Raw genomic sequence first — 18,042 nt, forward strand, 5'->3', positions numbered from 1 at the left:
AGGAACTAGAGATCAAATTGCCAGCATTTGCTAGATTATAGAGAAAGCAAGGGAATCTCAGAAAAAAACATTTCTCTCTCTCTTTCGTCAACTATGCTGAAGCCTTTAACTGTGTGGATCATGACAAACTGTGGAAAGCTCTTAGAGAGATGGGAATACCAGACCATCTTACTTGTCTCCCGAGAAACCTGTATTTGGGCCAAGAAGCAACAGTTAGAACCTCGTATAGAACACTGATTGGTTCACAACTAGAAAGGTGTACGACAGGGCTGCCTGCTATTACCGTTTGTTTAACTTATACGTTGGGCACATCATGAGAAATGCCAGGCTGGATGAGTAACAAGCTGGAATCAAGACAGACGGGAGAAACATTAACAACCTCAGATATGGGGCTGATACCACTCTAATGGCAGAAAGTGAAGAGGAACTAAAGAGACTCATGAGGAGTGTGAAGGAGGAGAGTGAAAAACTGGCTTAAGACTAAATATTAGAAAAACTAAGATCATGGGATCCACCCCCATTACTTCATGGCAAATAAAAGGGGAAAAGGTGGAAGTAGTAACAGATTTCCTCTTTCTTGGGCTCCAAAATCACTGTGTATGGTGACTGCAGCCATGAAATCAGAAGATGATTGCTTCTTGGCAGGAAAGTGATGACAAACCTAAACGCTGTGTTGAAAAGCAGAGACGTTACTCTGCTGACAAAGATTCATATGGTTAGGGCTATGGTCTTCCCAGTGGTCATGTACGGTTGTGAGAGCTGGACCGTAAAGAAGGCAGAATGTCAAAGAATTAATGCTTTCACACTGTGGTGCTGGAGAAGACTCCTGAATGTCCTGTGGACAGCAAGGAGGTCAAACCAGTCAATCTTAAGGGAAATCAACCCTAAATATTCACTGGGGAAACTGATGCTGAAGCTGAAACTCCAGTATTTTTGTCATCTGATGCGAACAGATGATGCATTGGAAAAGTCCCTAATGCAGGGAAGGATTGATGGCAGAAGGTGAAAAGGGCATCAGAGGATAAGATGGCTGAATGGCATCACCAATGCAATGAACATGAACTTGGGCAAACTCCAGGAGATGGTGAGGGACAGGGAGGCCTGACGTGCTGCAGTCCATGGGGTCACAAAGAGTCGGACATGACTGGGCAACTGAACAACAGCATACCCTTTTTCAGTTCAGTTCAGTCACTCAGTCGTGTCCGACTCTTTGCCACCCCATGTACTGCAGTATGCCAGGCCTCCCTGTCCACCACCAACTCCCGGAGTCCACCCAAACCCATGTCCATCGAGTCGATGATGCCATCCAACCATCTCATCCTCTGTCGTCCCCTTCTCCTCCTGCCCTCAATCTCTCAGCATCAGGGTCTTTTCAAATGACTCAGCTCTTTGCATCAGGTGGCCAAAATATTGGAGTTTCAGCTTCAACATCAGTCCTTCCAGTGAACACCCAGGACTGATCTCCTTTAGGATGGACTGGTTTGATCTCCTTGCAGTCCAAGGGACTCTTAAGAGTCTTTTCCAACACCACAGTTCAAAAGCATCAATTCTTTGGTGCTCAACTTTCTTTATAGTCCAACTCTCACGTTCATACATGACCACTGGAAAACCATAGCCTTGACTAGATGGACCATTGTTGGCAAAGTAATGTCTCTGCTTTTTAATATGCTGTCTAGGTTGGTCATAACTTTCCTTCCAAGGAGTAAGCGTCTTTTAATTTCATGACTGCAGTCACCATCTGCAGTGATTTTGGAGCCCAGAAAAATAAAGTCAGCCACTGTTTCCACTGTTTCCTCATCTATTTGCCATAAAGTGATGGGACCGGATGCCATGATCTTAGTTTTCTGAATGTTGAGCTTTAAGCCAAGTTTTTCACTCTCCTCTTTCACTTTCATCAAGAGGCTCTCTAGTTCTTCACTTTCTACCATAAGGGTGGTGTCATCTGCATATCTGAGGTTATGATATTTCTCCCAGCAATCTTGATTCCAGCTTGTGCTTCCTCCAGCCCAGTGCTTCTCATGATGTACCTTTTTAAAAATAACCTATTCACACCTAATTTTACAACAAGCTATGTTTTAATTTGTTTTTTAATTGGAAGAAAATTGCTTTACAGTGTTGTTGGTTTCTGCCATACAACAATGTGAATCAGCCATAATTATACATATATCCCTCCTTCTTGAACCTCCCTCCTTACCCCCATCCCACCACTCTAGGTCATCACAGAGCACCAGGTTGGGCTCCCTGTGTTACACAGCAACTTAAACAAGCTTTTCTTTATGTGTTTGTATACATTTGAGGGATGTGCCTTTATTAATTTTATGCAGTGATTTCAATTTAGTTTTTATGAATACAGTAACTTTGTTTTCAAACTCATTTTATCAAATTAAGCACGAGTAAATTCCATAATTATAATACATTAATTTACAATAGTACAGATTGATTTGAAAACAAACAGATTATTTTTGATAAGCATACAACTCACCAGGTGGAAGCAGAGATGTACTACAATGTAGGCAACTGTAGAAAATAGCATATTACTGAGAAAATAGCATATTACTGGTATCGGTCACTGTGTTTTACAGCGAAAATGCCAAGCATTGTTCGTTTGGTAAGTCAATTAGCATGGAAGTGGGCTAGATAAAAAGCAGTCTGTGCCCAAAGAGTTCTGCAGATAAAGTGGTGAGGATAGAGTAATTATTATTCATCCAAAATGATGGGCAAAAACCACTATATTACTAAAATCCAGAGAACATTAAAGAAGTTCACCATGACTAAAGTACAGCTTCTGTGAAAGACAGATCTGGGAAATTTGGTTGGAAAGCCAAGCTGGAGACAGAAACTTCATTTGGTAGTAATAACTAAAGCAGAGGCACTCATTCGTTCACCAGATATTTATTGGGTAACTAGCATAATTCAGGCCTTTGTGGTTCACAGGGGTCTAATATTAGGTAAGGCTAGAATAAATGGTGAATTTATTGTTTATAGCTGTCCAAAAAAGAAGTGACAAGAGTGAATAGAGCATTCCTAGGAATCAGGAAGATGAAACTGAGAACAGAGTATTTCAAAGGTATAATTAAATTTGACTTCACTGTCAATATTTGAAATAAATTAGAGTAAGCAAGATGATTTTGAGTCTAGGATGATTTTGAAATATGCTGAAAGATATTTCAAACAGAATCAGGAACTTAGTTTTAAAAGTACATTTAAGAGAGGAAAAAGAAGTTATGCCTTTAATTGGGATATGTTGAGTTTCAATGACACTAGACATACTTCTGCTTTCCTGCCATAGTCCAAACAAACCATGGGATATACTTATATTGCTTAAATTGTGTTTGGAAATTAATTTATAAACATCTAAAGAATCACTTGTGTAAACCTGGGGAATTTCTAAGAGCACATCTTCCATTGTAGTACTAATAATGGGCATTTAATAATCTTTTATATCCTTTAAAAATTTCTCCCAGATTGATTCCAAACTGTATGCATTAAAGGGGAAATATACCTTGAAGTATAATAACTGGTAATATATTATAAAACTTGATTTTAAAACAAGAGTAGCTAATTTTTAAGAATATTCTTAAGAATGTTGTTGTTCAGTCACTCAGTTGTGTCCAGCTCTTTGCAACCCCATGGAACTGCAGCATGCCAGGCTTCCCTGTTCTTCACTAACTCCCAGTTTACTCAAACTCATGTCCATTGAGTCAGTGATGCCATCCAACCAACTCGTCCTCTGTGGCCCACTTCTTCTCCTGCCCTCAATTATTCCCAGCATTAGAGTCTTTTCCAATGAATCGGCTCTTTGCATCAGGTGGCCAGAGTATTGAAGCTTCAGCTTCAGCATCAGTCCTTCAAATGAATATTCAGGGTTGATTTCTTTTTTCATTTATTTTTATTAGTTGGAGGCTAATTACTTTACAATATTGAAGTGGGTTTTGTCATACATTGACACGAATCAGCCATGGAGTTACATGTATACCCCATCCCGATCCCCACTCCCACCTCCCTCCCCACCTGATCCCTCTGGGTCTTCCCAGTGCACCAGGCCCGAGCACTTGTCTCATGCATCCAACCTGGGCTGGTGATCTGTTTCACTATAGATAATATACATGTTTCGATGCTGTTCTCTCGAAACATCCCACCCTCGCCTTCTCCCACAGAGTCCAAAAGTCTGTTCTGTACATTTGTGTCTCTTTTTCTGTTTTGCATATAGGGTTATCATTACCATCTTTCTAAATTCCATATATATGTGTTAGTATACTGTATTGGTCTTTATCTTTCTGGCTTACTTCACTCTGTATAATGGGCTCCAGTTTCATCCATCTCATTAGGACTGATTCAAATGAATTCTTTTTAATGTCTGAGTAATATTCCATGGTGTATATGTACCACAGCTTCCTTATCCATTCATCTGCTGATGGGCATCTAGGTTGCTTCCATGTCCTGGCTATTATAAACAGTGCTGCGATGAACATTGGGGTGCACGTGTCTCTTTCAGATCTGGTTTCCTCAGTGTGTATGCCCAGAAGTGGGATTGCTGGGTCATATGGCAGTTCTATTTCCAGTTTTTTAAGAAATCTCCACACTGTTCTCCATAGCGGCTGTACTAGTTTGCATTCCCACCAACAGTGTAAGAGGGTTCCCTTTTCTCCACACCCTCTCCAGCATTTATAGCTTGTAGACTTTTGGATAGCAGCCATCCTGACTGGCGTGTAATGGTACCTCATTGTGGTTTTGATTTGCATTTCTCTGATAATGAGTGATGTTGAGCATCTTTTCATGTGTTTGTTAGCCATCTGTATGTCTTCTTTGGAGAAATGCCTGTTTAGTTCTTTGGCCTATATTTTTCTGGACTTGAGCTTCAGGAGTTGCTTGTATATTTTTGAGATTAATCCTTTGTCTGTTTCTTCATTTGCTATTATTTTCTCCCAATCTGAGGGCTGTCTTTTCACCTTGCTTATAATTTCCTTTGTAGTGCAAAAGCTTTTAAGTTTCATTAGGTCCCATTTGTTTATTTTTGCTTTTATTTCCAATATTCTGGGAGGTGGGTCATAGAGGATCCTGCTGTGGTTTATGTCAGAGAGTGTTTTGCCTATGTTCTCCTCTAGGAGTTTTATAGTTTCTGGTCTTACATTTAGATCTTTAATCCATTTTGAGTTTATTTTTGTGTATGGTGTTAGAAAGTGTTCCAGTTTCATTCTTTTACAAGTGGTTGACCAGTTTTCCCAGCACCACTTGTTAAAGAGGTTGTCTTTTTTCCATTGTATATCCTTGCCTCCTTTGTCGAAGATAAGGTGTCCATAGGTTCATGGATTTATCGCTGGGCTTTCTGTTCTGTTCCATTGATCTATATTTCTGTCTTTGTGCCAGTACCATACTGTCTTGATGACTGTGGCTTTGTAGTAGAGTCTGAAGTCAGGCAGGTTGATTCCTCCAGTTCCATTCTTCTTTCTCAAGATTACTTTGGCTATTCAAGGTTTTTTGTATTTCCATACAAATTGTGAAATTATTTGATCTAGTTCTGTGAAAAATACCGTTGGTAGCTTGATAGGGATTGCATTGAATCTATAAATTGCTTTGGGTAGTATAGCCATTTTGACAATATTGATTCTTCCATTCCATGAACACGGTATGTTTCTCCATCTGTTTGGGTCCTCTTTGATTTCTTTCATCAGTGTTTTATAGTTTTCTATGTATAGGTCTTTTGTCTCTTTAGGTAGATATACTCCTAAGTATTTTATTCTTTTTGTTGCAATGGTGAATGGTATTGTTTCCTTAATTTCTCTTTCTGTTTTTTCATTGTTAGTGTATAGGAATGCAAGGGATTTCTGTGTGTTAATTTTATATCCTGCAACTTTACTATATTCGTTGATTAGCTCTAGTAATTTTCTGGTAGAGTCATTAGGGTTTTGTATGTAGAAGATCATGTCATCTGCAAACAGCGAGAGTTTCACTTCTTCTATTCCTATCTAGATTCATTTTACTTCTTTTTCTGCTCTGATTGCTGTGGCCAAATCAGGGTTGATTTCTTTTAGGATTAACTGGTTTGATCTCCTTGCTGTCCAAAGGACTCTCATGAGTCTTCTCCAACAGCACAGTTCAAAAGCATCAGTCTTTCAGTGCTCAGCCTTCTTTATGGTTCAGCTCTCACCTTTGTACATGACTACCAGAAAGCCATAGCTTTGACTAGACAGACATTTGTCTGCAAAGTGATGTCTCTGCTTTTTAATACACTTCCTAGGTTTGTTATAGCTTTTCTTCCAAGGAGCAAGTGTCTTTTAATTTCATGGCTGCAGTCACTGTCTGCAGTGATTTTTGGAGCCCAAGAAAATAAAGTCTGTCACAGTTTCCATTGTTTCCCCATCTATTTGCCATAAATTGATGGGGGACCAGATGCCATGATCTTAGTTTTCTGAATGCTGAATTTTAAGCCAACTTTTTCACTCTTCTCTTTTACCTTCATCAAGAGTCTCTTTAGTTCCTCTTTGCTTTTTGCCATAAGTGTGGTGTCATCTGCATATCTGAGATTATTGATACTTCTCCTAGCAACCTGGATTCCAGCTTGTGCTTCATTCAGCCCAGCATTTTGCATGATATATTCTGCATGGAAGTTAAATAAGCAGGGTGACAATATTCAGCCTTGATATACTCCTTTTCCAGTTTGGAACTAGTCCATTGTTCCACGTCCTGTTCTTAGTGTTGCTTCTTGACCTGCATACAGATTTCTCAGGAGGAAGGTAAGCTGGTCTGGTAATCCATCTCTCTCTGAATTTTCCACAGTTTGTTGTGATTCACACAGTTAAAGGCTTTAGCATAGTCAATGAAGCAGATGTTTTTCTGGAATTCCCTTGTTTTTCTATGATCCAACAAATGTTGGCAATTTCATCTCTGGTTCCTCTGCTTTTCCTAATTTCAGCTTGTACATCTGAAAGTTTTTGGTTCATATACTGTTGAAGCCTAGCTTGAAGAATTTTGAGCATTACTTTGCTAGCATGTGAGGTGAGCACAATTGTGTGGTAGTTTAAACACTCTTTGGTATTGCCCTTCTTTGGATTGGAATGAAAACTGAACTTTTCCAGCCCTGTGGCCACTATTGAGTTTTCCATATTTGCTGGCATATTGACTGTAGCACTTTCATAGCATCATCTTTTAGATTTTGAAATAGCTCAGTTGGAATTCCATCACCTCCACTAGCTTTATTTATCATGATGCTTCCTCAGGCCCACTTGACTTCACACTCCAGGATGTCTGGCTCTAGGTGAGTGATCATACGATTGTGGTTATCTGGGTCCTTAAGACCTTTTTTTGTACAGTTCTTCTGTGTCTTCTTGCCACCTTTTCTTAATATCTTCTGCTTCTGTTATGTCCATACCATTCTGTCCTTTATTTTGCCCATCTTAAGAATAAAGATGGATATACTGGCAACAGCTCTCATCTGAAGAAAGTCTGACCCAGTAAGACCTGGAATAACTATACACTAAGGAAAAAAGTATCAGTTTATTTTATCATCATCTAGGCAAGACAAAGCGTATTAAATGGCAGAGACGTCACTTTGCCAACAAAGGTCTATGTAGTCAAAGCTATGGTTTTTCTAGTAGTCATTCTAGTATGAATGTGAGAGTTGGACCATAGAGAAGTCTAAGCTCTGAAGAATTGATGCTTTTTTAATTTGGTGCTGAAGAAGACTCTTTGAGAGTCCCTTGAACTGCAAGGAGATCAAACCAGTCAATCCTAAAGGAAATCAACCCTGAATATTCATTGGTAAGACTGATGCTGAAGCTCCAATACTTTGGCCACCTGATGCTAAAAACTGACTCATTGGAAAAGACCCTGATGCTGGGAAAGATTGAGGGCAGGAGGAGAAGGGGATGACAGAGGATGAGATGGTTGAATGGCATCACCAGCTCGATGGACATGAGTTTGAGCAGGCTCCGGGAGTTGGTGATAGACAGGGAAGCCTAGCGTGCTGCAGTCCATGGGATTGCAGAGTCAGACACGACTCAGCAACTGAACAACAACACAGGCAAGACACAACAGAGGAGGATATTTAGTGTGGCAATCAACAGACAAAAACAAATTTTATATCATTTTAGGCTCACGTCTTTTCATCTTAGTACTCACAGTTGCTAATTGAAAAACTGAAGTCTGGGTGACCAATAGTGATATTTAGTAATGGATACAAAGTTTGATATGGAGTCTGATATTTGGCACTATGTATGAAGGACTATGATAAGCAAGAGCAGGATTTGCCTCAAAATTTTAGAGACTTTTCAAGTAGTTATTTTAAAAAATTTATCTGAGTTAAAGTAATATTATACCAAAATGTTTTATTATTGCTTGTGCTTAAGTTACTATTATGCCATTTGCTTTCTAACAAGTGTATAATTTATTTGGAAGAATTATTGTAAACAAAGATTAAACAGGAACTGATGTCTACAACTACCCAAAGGTTAGTTTTTTGCATCTGATGAAATTATTTCCATGAAGATACTGAATATTTATATCATTGTAAAATTCCATTATTGGTTTACATTATGGATAGATGCTTTTGTTTTTGTGTCACTTCAAGATTGAATTGTAGATTCTCTTCATCTGTTAGACTCACCTTGGGGTTTTTCCTATGGATTATTTTCACTTTTAAATGGAGAGAATGATAAGCATGTGAATACACTGTTTCTCTTATTTCAGAAACAGTGTGGTTGCACAGAAGACAGAACGTGGGCACTGGGCTCAGGAATAATTCAAATCTTGGTTTTCTCATTTACTGGTTATATGACATTAGACAAGTTACTTAACCTGTCTAAGCCTTAATTTTATCATCTCTAAAATGATAGCAATTATACTAACTCCTCCTCCCTCAACCTTCCTTTTGGGTCTCTTCTAATTCATAAGACATTGGTTTGCTTAGTATGTATATTTTTAATAGCCATTTGTAACTTCAAAATATAGCAGTCTGGTTTCATACACTGCAAATTATGGTGAATGAGTTACCATAGATTATTTTCTTATTTCCTCCTCTTATTCAATCACTCTTTTGCTCTAACCTTAAAAATCTCTTTATTTCAAGGAGAATCCAAAATGAGTTCATAGTTTTCTTGCTTGACTATTTCTTAGTGACCAAATTAAAGTGGTTTACTTTTTGTGTCCATCTCACGGTCAGAAGCTTAATGAGAGCAGCAGTTCATCTGAAGGTAGCACTGTGGACATTGGAGCGCCTGCCGAGGAGCAGCCCGTGGTGGAACCCGAGGAAACCCTCGAACCCGAAGCCTGCTTCACTGAAGGTAAAAAAATGACCTTCGTGTTAATCTTACATTTATAGAGTGTGGTTGTTGTTGTTTTTTTTCTTCTTTTTTTAAAGCTGTTGATCATCCAAAATGGACAACTCAGAATAGAGTAGTACATTGTAGTCAATATATTTTAATTACTTCTCATAAGCTAACATATGTAAAATCTCTCATTGTATTTTGGTTATACCTGCCATGTGTAAGGAACCATGAACATGGAGAAGAGATCATTTAATGTAGTCAGAATGAATGACTATAATTTTTCAGATAGAGTGGTGATTTTGTAAGAAGTCAGCATCTTAAACATTAGTCAAAATTCTCATACACAATATTTGCTTTAAAAATAATTTTTATATTATTATCAAGTGAATTGCAAGCACATTTTTTTTTTCATGAGAACATCAGTTTCCAATACTTGGGTGGAACAGGAAATAAGCACTGCCCCATTCCTGATCCCTGCACAGTACCTAGTTGAGCCTGGCGCAGAATGGACAAAAATCCATACTTATTGCTTTATTTTCTCCATGATTAGTATTTCCCATGGAAATAAGGGACTGAATAGTTTTCACAACTTCACATCACTTTTGCATGTGTTCCTACTACGCTAGGCTTACAGAGTTAGCCCAGCAAGATGGAGATGGCAATAGTCCTGAGAAAATGAATCCAGAACACGCCAGAGGGTATCACTTAAGCAGGAGAAGTTATTTATCTGCTCCTGTTTGAACATTATATTTGCAGGCTGTGTACAAAGATTCAAATGTTGTCAAATCAGTGTGGAAGAAGGGAGAGGAAAACAATGGTGGAATCTGAGAAGAACATGTTTCCGAATAGTTGAACATAACTGGTTTGAGACCTTCATTGTTTTCATGATTCTCCTTAGTAGTGGTGCACTGGTGAGTATTAAGCAAAAGTGCCATAATACTAAGTTTTAGAATCACCTAATACTGATGGCTTAGTAATCCTTTCTGTTGCATTCTTTTACTATCCAATGCATTATTTTTCCTGAACCCTCACTGTATAGCTATTTCCATTTCCATGGAATCAGCTGTTAATCTCTGTTTGATAACCCCAGAACTGTTATTTCTATTTATGACTTCTTCCTTAAACATGCGTACATCACTATATCCATCCACCCACCCACGCATCCACTCGTATCTTTCTATCTATCTCCAAGGCATTTTTAGTAACACCACTTCATATCTTTCAGACTATAGACAATGTATAAATATGCAGTTCTGCATTTACTTTTATTATGTATTCACACATTTCTAAATAACTAGTTCTTAATTTTCATTTATTATTAAGTAATCCAGAAAACCTATCCCTCTAATTTATTCATGATAACCAAAGGATATGAGTATTTAATTACTCATATTTTAACAACAAAGTAAGCATGATAATACAGAGCAGTTAAAGAAAGTCCTGTGGTTTGAGTATATATATTAATATAATTTCTATGTTCTGATGAATTTTATTTATGAATTATATTATTATTATTATCTCTTTATGGACAGTTGATAAGTCCCTAGGGACCACTTCTCTGTCCCTTTTGAAATGCATCCAGTGTTCTCTTGTTACTCCAAAACCAGCAAATATTGGTAACAATAAATACTGGGCAGTGTGCCTAAGTAATCATTTAAGGATTGGTTTCTCTCTGGATAAAGGTGTTCATTTCATCAGAATCAATTTCTGTTTATTTGAAAATCATTTACAAAAATGTAAAGTATAGCACATAGATAGCATTTTAGGAAAATGCTAACACAAATAGACTACTTAAGCCATAAAATAGATGTAGACAGATAGACAGACAGAGAAGGAAAGATGATAGAGTACTTAACTGAAACACAATAACTTAGGTTTATTTAACTTAAAAATGTATAATTCTAACACAGGCCTATATTTTTCTGCATATTTCTCTGATGAAATAAATTTTATCTACATGCTACTTTAGATAACAAATAGTTTTTTTAACCATTTAAATGAATATAGACGTAGATATAAAGTGTCATTGAAGTTCATATTAGAGGAAGAATACATATTATAGTCTAAATGAGAAGGAATTTCATCCTACCATCTTTGTTACACCATATCTTTGCTGATAAACATAAACTGTCAACAAAATGAAGGGGACAAATGAACTCAACTGTATAGTAAAATTAGGTGATGTATTGATCAATTATGATTTCTGATTTATGAAAATTATAAGCCTTTTTATTTCTTCAACCTCCCTTCTGTGGAAAAAATAAAGAGGCCAACAGGAGGAGGCAAAAGATATGAAACAAAGAGAATAAAAAACTTCAAGTTGGGATACCAGCATCAAGACGTGACATCAAGAACTATTTCCTGAACAAGTCACTTTAATTCCTTAGAGTTATGCCTTTATTTCTTCCTTTTAGTTAGATCAATAGAGAGCATAACTTTTCTCCTGATTAATTAAAAGATCTTTGAAAGAAAGAAAAAAAATCAATAACTACTTTTTCTCTACCCTCATATTCCAATGAAATGTCATTCTATGTATGTGAAAATCAGGAAGAAATATGTAATCAGGGAAAACAGCCTATAATAGTTGTAGTATAAAAGTTTCAGAAAACTAAAATGCGTAACTTTTCTTTATAGGCATTTGAGGATATATATATTGACCAGCGAAAGACAATCAAAACAATGTTGGAATATGCTGACAAGGTTTTCACTTACATTTTCATTCTGGAAATGCTTCTGAAATGGGTGGCATATGGCTATCAAACATATTTCACCAATGCCTGGTGTTGGCTAGACTTCTTAATTGTTGATGTAAGTATCCTCCATATTTTTGTCTTTCATTCAAGGTAATTTGTCTTATCTTTAAACTAATTCCAAAATAGTGAATGTTATGTTGACAGGATATGCTACTTAATAGACACTAAACTAATTAACTGAATAATAGTGTAATAATATAAATAAGCTAATTTAGTACTGATTTAGCATTGGGAGGATGGGATTTGGGGTGGTTATCTAAGATAAAAATCTGGGGGGAAAATATCAGAAGTATGTAGAGAGAATGGTGAAATAGGATATGATGTTTAAGTTACTTTTATTAATATTATGATTCAAACAGAGTTGAGGTGGAATCCCAGCCCCACCAATGATTTTATGTGCCACTAAGTTACTTGGCTCCTGACACTATAAAATGATCATATTAGTACATAAGAGTTAGAGGCACTCAGTAAACAAACAAACCAGTGGCGATGATGGAAGCTACCATCAATTTTTTAAAAATTCTTTTTTATTTTCTTAAAGGATATTTTTAAAGAGTATATTATATAGCTTGTAACTAAATTATAGAAAGTAAGATGTATGGGAAATAGTGAAAAAACTCTACTTCATGCAGTGATGGGAATTACTCTAGAACATAACTAGATTTATGGCAAGCCCATAATATACCAACAGCCCTTCACAGAGTTGGTGTATTCAACAATTAATACTTCATCAGCCCAAAGCAAGTAGCTGTCTTTGAGATTTGTTAAAGGCAAACATTATGCTTTGTTTGGCATATTTTTAGCTTTAAAAATGTATTTTCAAAATACCACAGACTTCATAGGCATTTTATTCTCCTAAAATGATAATCCAGCAGAACTACTCCATTTTATTATGGAAAGTATTTGTAGAACTAAGAGCCATGCAGTATCTCTTTAATTCTGTTGAACAAAGGCAAATCCAGAGCTATTTGGGAAGCTTAACGTTACTATGAAATGAGTAAATTAGAAAAAAAAAATAAAACAACCTCAAAAGAGTGATAAGTGGCTCATATTCTACATACATAAATAGCAAACATCCCAATTAGAAAATGGGCGGAAGAACTGAATAGACATTTATCCAAAGAGGAAATCCATATGGCCATTAGAAACATGAAAAGATGCTCAGTATCACTAATCATCAGGGAAATGAAGATCAAAACCACAAAGAGATATGACCTCACACCTGTCAGAGAGGCTATCATCAAAAGGGCCACAAATGAAAAATGTGGAGAAAAGGGAACAGTTGTACACTGTTAGTAGGAATGTAAATTGGTGCAGTCACTGTAGAAAACAGTATGGAGGTTCTGCAAAAAACTAAAAACAGAACTACCATATGACCCACCAGTTCCGCTCCTGGGTATATATCTGGAGAAAATGAAAACATTAATTTAAAAAGGTGCATGCACCCCAATGTTCGTAGCAGTATTATTTACAATCACCAAGATGTGGAGGCAGCTTAAGTATCCATCAAGAGATGATTTAGAATACTGCTAAATAGAATACTACTCAGCCATAAAAAAGAATGAGATTTTTGCTATATGTAACAACATGAATAGACCTGGAAGTTGTTATGCTTAGTGAAATAAGTTTGACAAGTGCTGTATGTTATCACTTAAATGTGAAATCTACAAAATAAAGCAAACTAGTGAATATAACAAAATAGATATCACAGATGTAGAGAACAAATTAGTGGTTACCAGTGAGGAGAGGGAATGGGGGAGGGGCAAGATGGGGTAGAGGATTAAGAGGTACAAACTACTATGTATAAAATATTAAGTCACAAGGATATATTGTATAGCACAGGGAATATAGCCTATACTTTATAATAACTTTAAATGGAATATAATCTATAAAAATTTTGAACTACTATGTTGTAAACTTGAAACTAATAGAGTACTAAAATCAACTATACTTCAATTAAAAAAAGAAACCTCAAATGAATAATTGCTTCAGCATTTCACAAAGAGAAAAAAGTTTCTGCTATTGATATTTCAAACACTAGAAGTTATCTCATATTTCAACTCCTCAAAAACTTTCAAATTAGGCTTTAAATCTAAATGTAATTTAAACTTTTAGAAAATTTCTAAGCTTTACTTTTCTTTATTATACTTATTACATGTCTGAACTTTTTAGTGGAAGAATAATGATTTTGTTATTGTAAGTTGGTTTTTAATAGCCATTTCCAAAATAGTTTAGGAAAATATTCTATAGAGAATTTTGTAGTTTTGCAACAATAATACTTTCATTTTTCAAGGTTCTATTTTAATTATTTCTTAAGGATAAGTATATCAATCTAAAAAAAAAGACAAAAGGAGTTATACCACATCTCAAAGTAAAAAGTGCCAACTTAATACACTAAGATATAGAAAATTTTGCAAAAATAGTGTTTAGTTTATTTGGTACTATCAAATATTCTATTCTCAAACCAAAGAAATTCTATTTGGATACAGAGTTTTGGTCTTTATTTAAAGAATTAGACACCTAAAATTTTATTTCTTAGTTATTTCATATTTCATGCAAATTAAGTTTAGTTAGTTTGTTTAATAAATATTGACTGGCCATTTTGGGTCAAGTACCATGGCAGGAGGCTCTAAATTAGTATTAAAAATTTGAGTAAATTTCATGATGGAATTACTTTTAAGTTACATTATTTATATAGAAATAAACTTTAGGCAAGTGAAAACACGAAGTATTAGCAAGACACCAAAAAAAATCACTGCCAAAAAATCAACCTCAAAACTAATGTGACTTAGTGCATTAATTTCTGAGGGTATCAATTATCATTAATTGAAAATACCAACCAACACAGGATATAGATTGCTTGCCTTTTCTGATACATTTGCAGTTTTTACATTTTATTACTGCTGCTGCTGCTGCTGCATCGCTTCAGGCCATTGGCAAATCTCTAAATTCAGTAGCAACTTAATAAAGGAAGGATGATCAATGACATTTTCTTGTACCTGGCTTTCTTCCTTTTGAAAATCAGTTTTTATTTCGGTTTTCTAACTACTTGAGGGATTAATAAATCACATGACATTTACTGTTTTTTATTCAACTAGCTTTAGATAACATCATGCTACTTTCTTTGTATTAAACTAAAAATATTTCCTTAAAATTTTAAGTGGTTTACTAAAAACATGTAAGCATTTATCTTATGAATAATTATAAATAAAAACTGTTAATTGTTACAACATTGCAATTCAACTGTGTGTGGAAGTGTTAGTCACTCACTTTTGTCCAACTCTTTGCAACCCCATGGACTGTAGCCTGCCAGGCTCCTTTGTCCACGGAATTCTCCAGGCAATACTGGAGTGGGTAGCCATTCCATTCTCCAGGGGATCTTCCCAACCCAGGGACAGAACCCAGGTCTCCTTCATTGCAGGTAGATTCTTTGCCATCTGAGCCACCATACTTCAATAAAATAAAAGTGTAATAAATTATAATTTTGCTACAGAATACTACAAATTGAATGGCAGTAATTCTATTTTTATTTATTTATTTTTGTATGCTTTCAGGTTTCATTGGTCAGTTTAACAGCAAATGCCTTGGGTTACTCAGAACTTGGTGCCATCAAATCTCTCAGGACACTAAGAGCTCTGAGACCTCTAAGAGCCTTATCACGATTTGAAGGGATGAGGGTAAGAACCGTGAAAGAACATGAAGCATTGTATATAGCCAAAATTAAACTAAATTTTAAAAAAGGAAAACTCATGCATGCAAAAGGAATGGCAACTCCTTGCAAAATTGCTACTTTATCTTTTTATCTGTTGCATATTTACTTCTAGGTGATATGCAAGAGACCTTAGGCCTCCTTTGAAATGATATAATATCATTTATCTGCTGTGCTCATTAAAATGACTTTATTTCTTAATCCATTTTGGGAGTTTCCTTGCAAACCTGTACACAAAAAAGCAGATGCAATATTAAAGTACTATGTGTCATGATGATGATGATAATAACTAACTAAAATAAATCCTACATCATGTGGTTCTCATTTGTGATGGTCTAAACTGTGTTCAATGAGTTTTACTGAAAATAATATGAATCATGCCTAAATATAAAAGAAAAAAATTTAAGTTGTCAAAATTTTGTCTGTACAATGCCAAAGTTAGCCTTATTTAAATGTTCAAGGGTAGATATTAAAAGTTAACTAAATTTCAGAGTTTTTAAAAAGTTATATTAATATACCCTCAACCTGTAACTGTATTAATCTTAATTTATATAAAGAGTAATATCGACTTTAAGATTATATATAAGTGCTAAGTTGCTTTAGTCATGTCCAATTCTATGTGACCCTATGGACTGCAGCCTGCCAGGCTCCTCTGCCCATGGGATTCTTCAGGCAAGAATACAGGAGTGGGTTGCCATTCCCTTCTCCAGGGGATCTTCTGAACCCAGGGATAGAACCCAGGTCTGCATTGCAGGTAGACTCTTTGCCATCTGAGCCACTAGTCTTATGAGATCCTCACATTTTTACTAAAATGTTACTGAAATTCTCTTCAGGATATGTGAAAATAAAGTTTATTTTCCACTTAAAATAGAGAAAAATATCATTTTTATATATTCTACTTGAAAGGATTTTTTTAATGTTTTTTTAAAACATTTGATTAGAAGTCACATTTGAACAGGGGCTTCCCAGGTGGTGCTACTGGAAAAGAACTCACCTGCCAATGCAGGAGACTTAAGACCTGGGTTTGATCCCTGGGTTGGGAAGATCCCCTGGAGAAGGGAGTGGCCACCCATCCACTATTCTTGCCTGGAGAATCCCCATGGACCGATGAGCCTGATGGGCTACAAGTCCATAGGGTCGCAAAGATTTGAAAATGACTGAAACCACTTAGCATGCATGCACATTTGAAAAGTTTTCTGAAATCTGAACAGTTCTAAAGATCTGAGGCTCTTATAATTATTTCGGGTTTGACCTTTTGTAAGTTGATTAAATCCATGAATCCAAAGGCCAGACAGTTTCATATTTAACTCCTTACTTCCAAAGCAATACTGGCCCTGTGGGCCTGTAATTTTTATAGAAAGGACCTTCTCTATAATTTTGATCAATAATGTTTTCTATGCTGTAGGGGAGGCCAATTTTTGAAACTTGAAGTTTGAAAAACATAAACTCATTAGAGATACTGATAGGAGATGAAGTCATCATTTAAATTATTACATTTATGAATAAAGTCCTTGCCTCATAATGACAGCATGTATACAACCCTAAAATGGCTGATGGTTTCAACATGTATTTGGCATTGTAAAGACAAAGTAACCTGATTATTGATTCTATTTGTGTGTGTTTGTTTCTGCTGTTTGGAATTTTTGACTTTGTTAAAAATATAAGCATATATGCTGGTGAGGATGGAAATAATAATGATGATTATAATTTAGAAGTGAGCTTTGAATATATTCAGAAACTCTCATTTTTTTTTTCCCCTAGTAGCATAAAATCACAATGGCTATGTCAAAGTGTAAATCAGACTTATTTTATTTTTGTTGTTTTGTCTCTTTTTCAAAGCATGTGCTTTAATGCAATATTACCAAGTAAAGCATGTCGTATAGTGCTTGATAAGAAGTTAGAAAGTGAGAAATAAATTATCATCACTTTGCCCTTTATGTTTTGCATGTTTTATGCACATTTCTGGCTGACAGCTTTGAAACATTTATTGTATTTCAAATTTCCAGTCCAAATTTTTTAACTTGTAAAATTGAACTGAGTGAATTGATGTCATGAATAACTTGAGTAAAATACATTTTGTATTTTCAATTTCCTTATCTAGGAAATCTTAAATACCTTCTTTTTTTTCAAAAGAACTCAAGTCTTGATTGATAGGGAAACAGACAGAGAGCATCATATACAAAAAGTAACACCAATTGTTCTGTCATATCAGATTTCTAACTAATAACAAACTATATATTTCTATTTTGTATAGGATAATCTTGCTCCAACTTGGATGGGGTGGAGCGCTGGTTCCGCCCCTCAGCCCTTTATTATG

At 35.8% G+C, this 18,042-nt stretch overlaps 1 protein-coding gene across 6 annotated transcripts in view; it reads left to right on the plus strand.

Moving 5' to 3' along the window:
• SCN1A (sodium voltage-gated channel alpha subunit 1) overlaps positions 1–18,042 on the plus strand; it is an 88,911-nt gene that overhangs the window by 54,268 nt on the left and 16,601 nt on the right. For all 6 annotated transcript variants that reach the window (XM_061135682.1, XM_061135683.1, XM_061135686.1 and 3 more), the window contains exons 17-20: positions 9,158–9,278; positions 10,020–10,174; positions 11,898–12,071; positions 15,571–15,693. In XM_061135682.1, the coding sequence (XP_060991665.1) occupies positions 9,158–9,278; positions 10,020–10,174; positions 11,898–12,071; positions 15,571–15,693 (573 nt within the window). The remainder of the gene's footprint in view (positions 1–9,157; positions 9,279–10,019; positions 10,175–11,897; positions 12,072–15,570; positions 15,694–18,042) is intronic.

The sequence above is a fragment of the Dama dama genome, chromosome 33, assembly GCF_033118175.1.
Source record: "Dama dama isolate Ldn47 chromosome 33, ASM3311817v1, whole genome shotgun sequence".
Taxonomy (NCBI): Eukaryota; Metazoa; Chordata; class Mammalia; order Artiodactyla; family Cervidae; genus Dama; species Dama dama.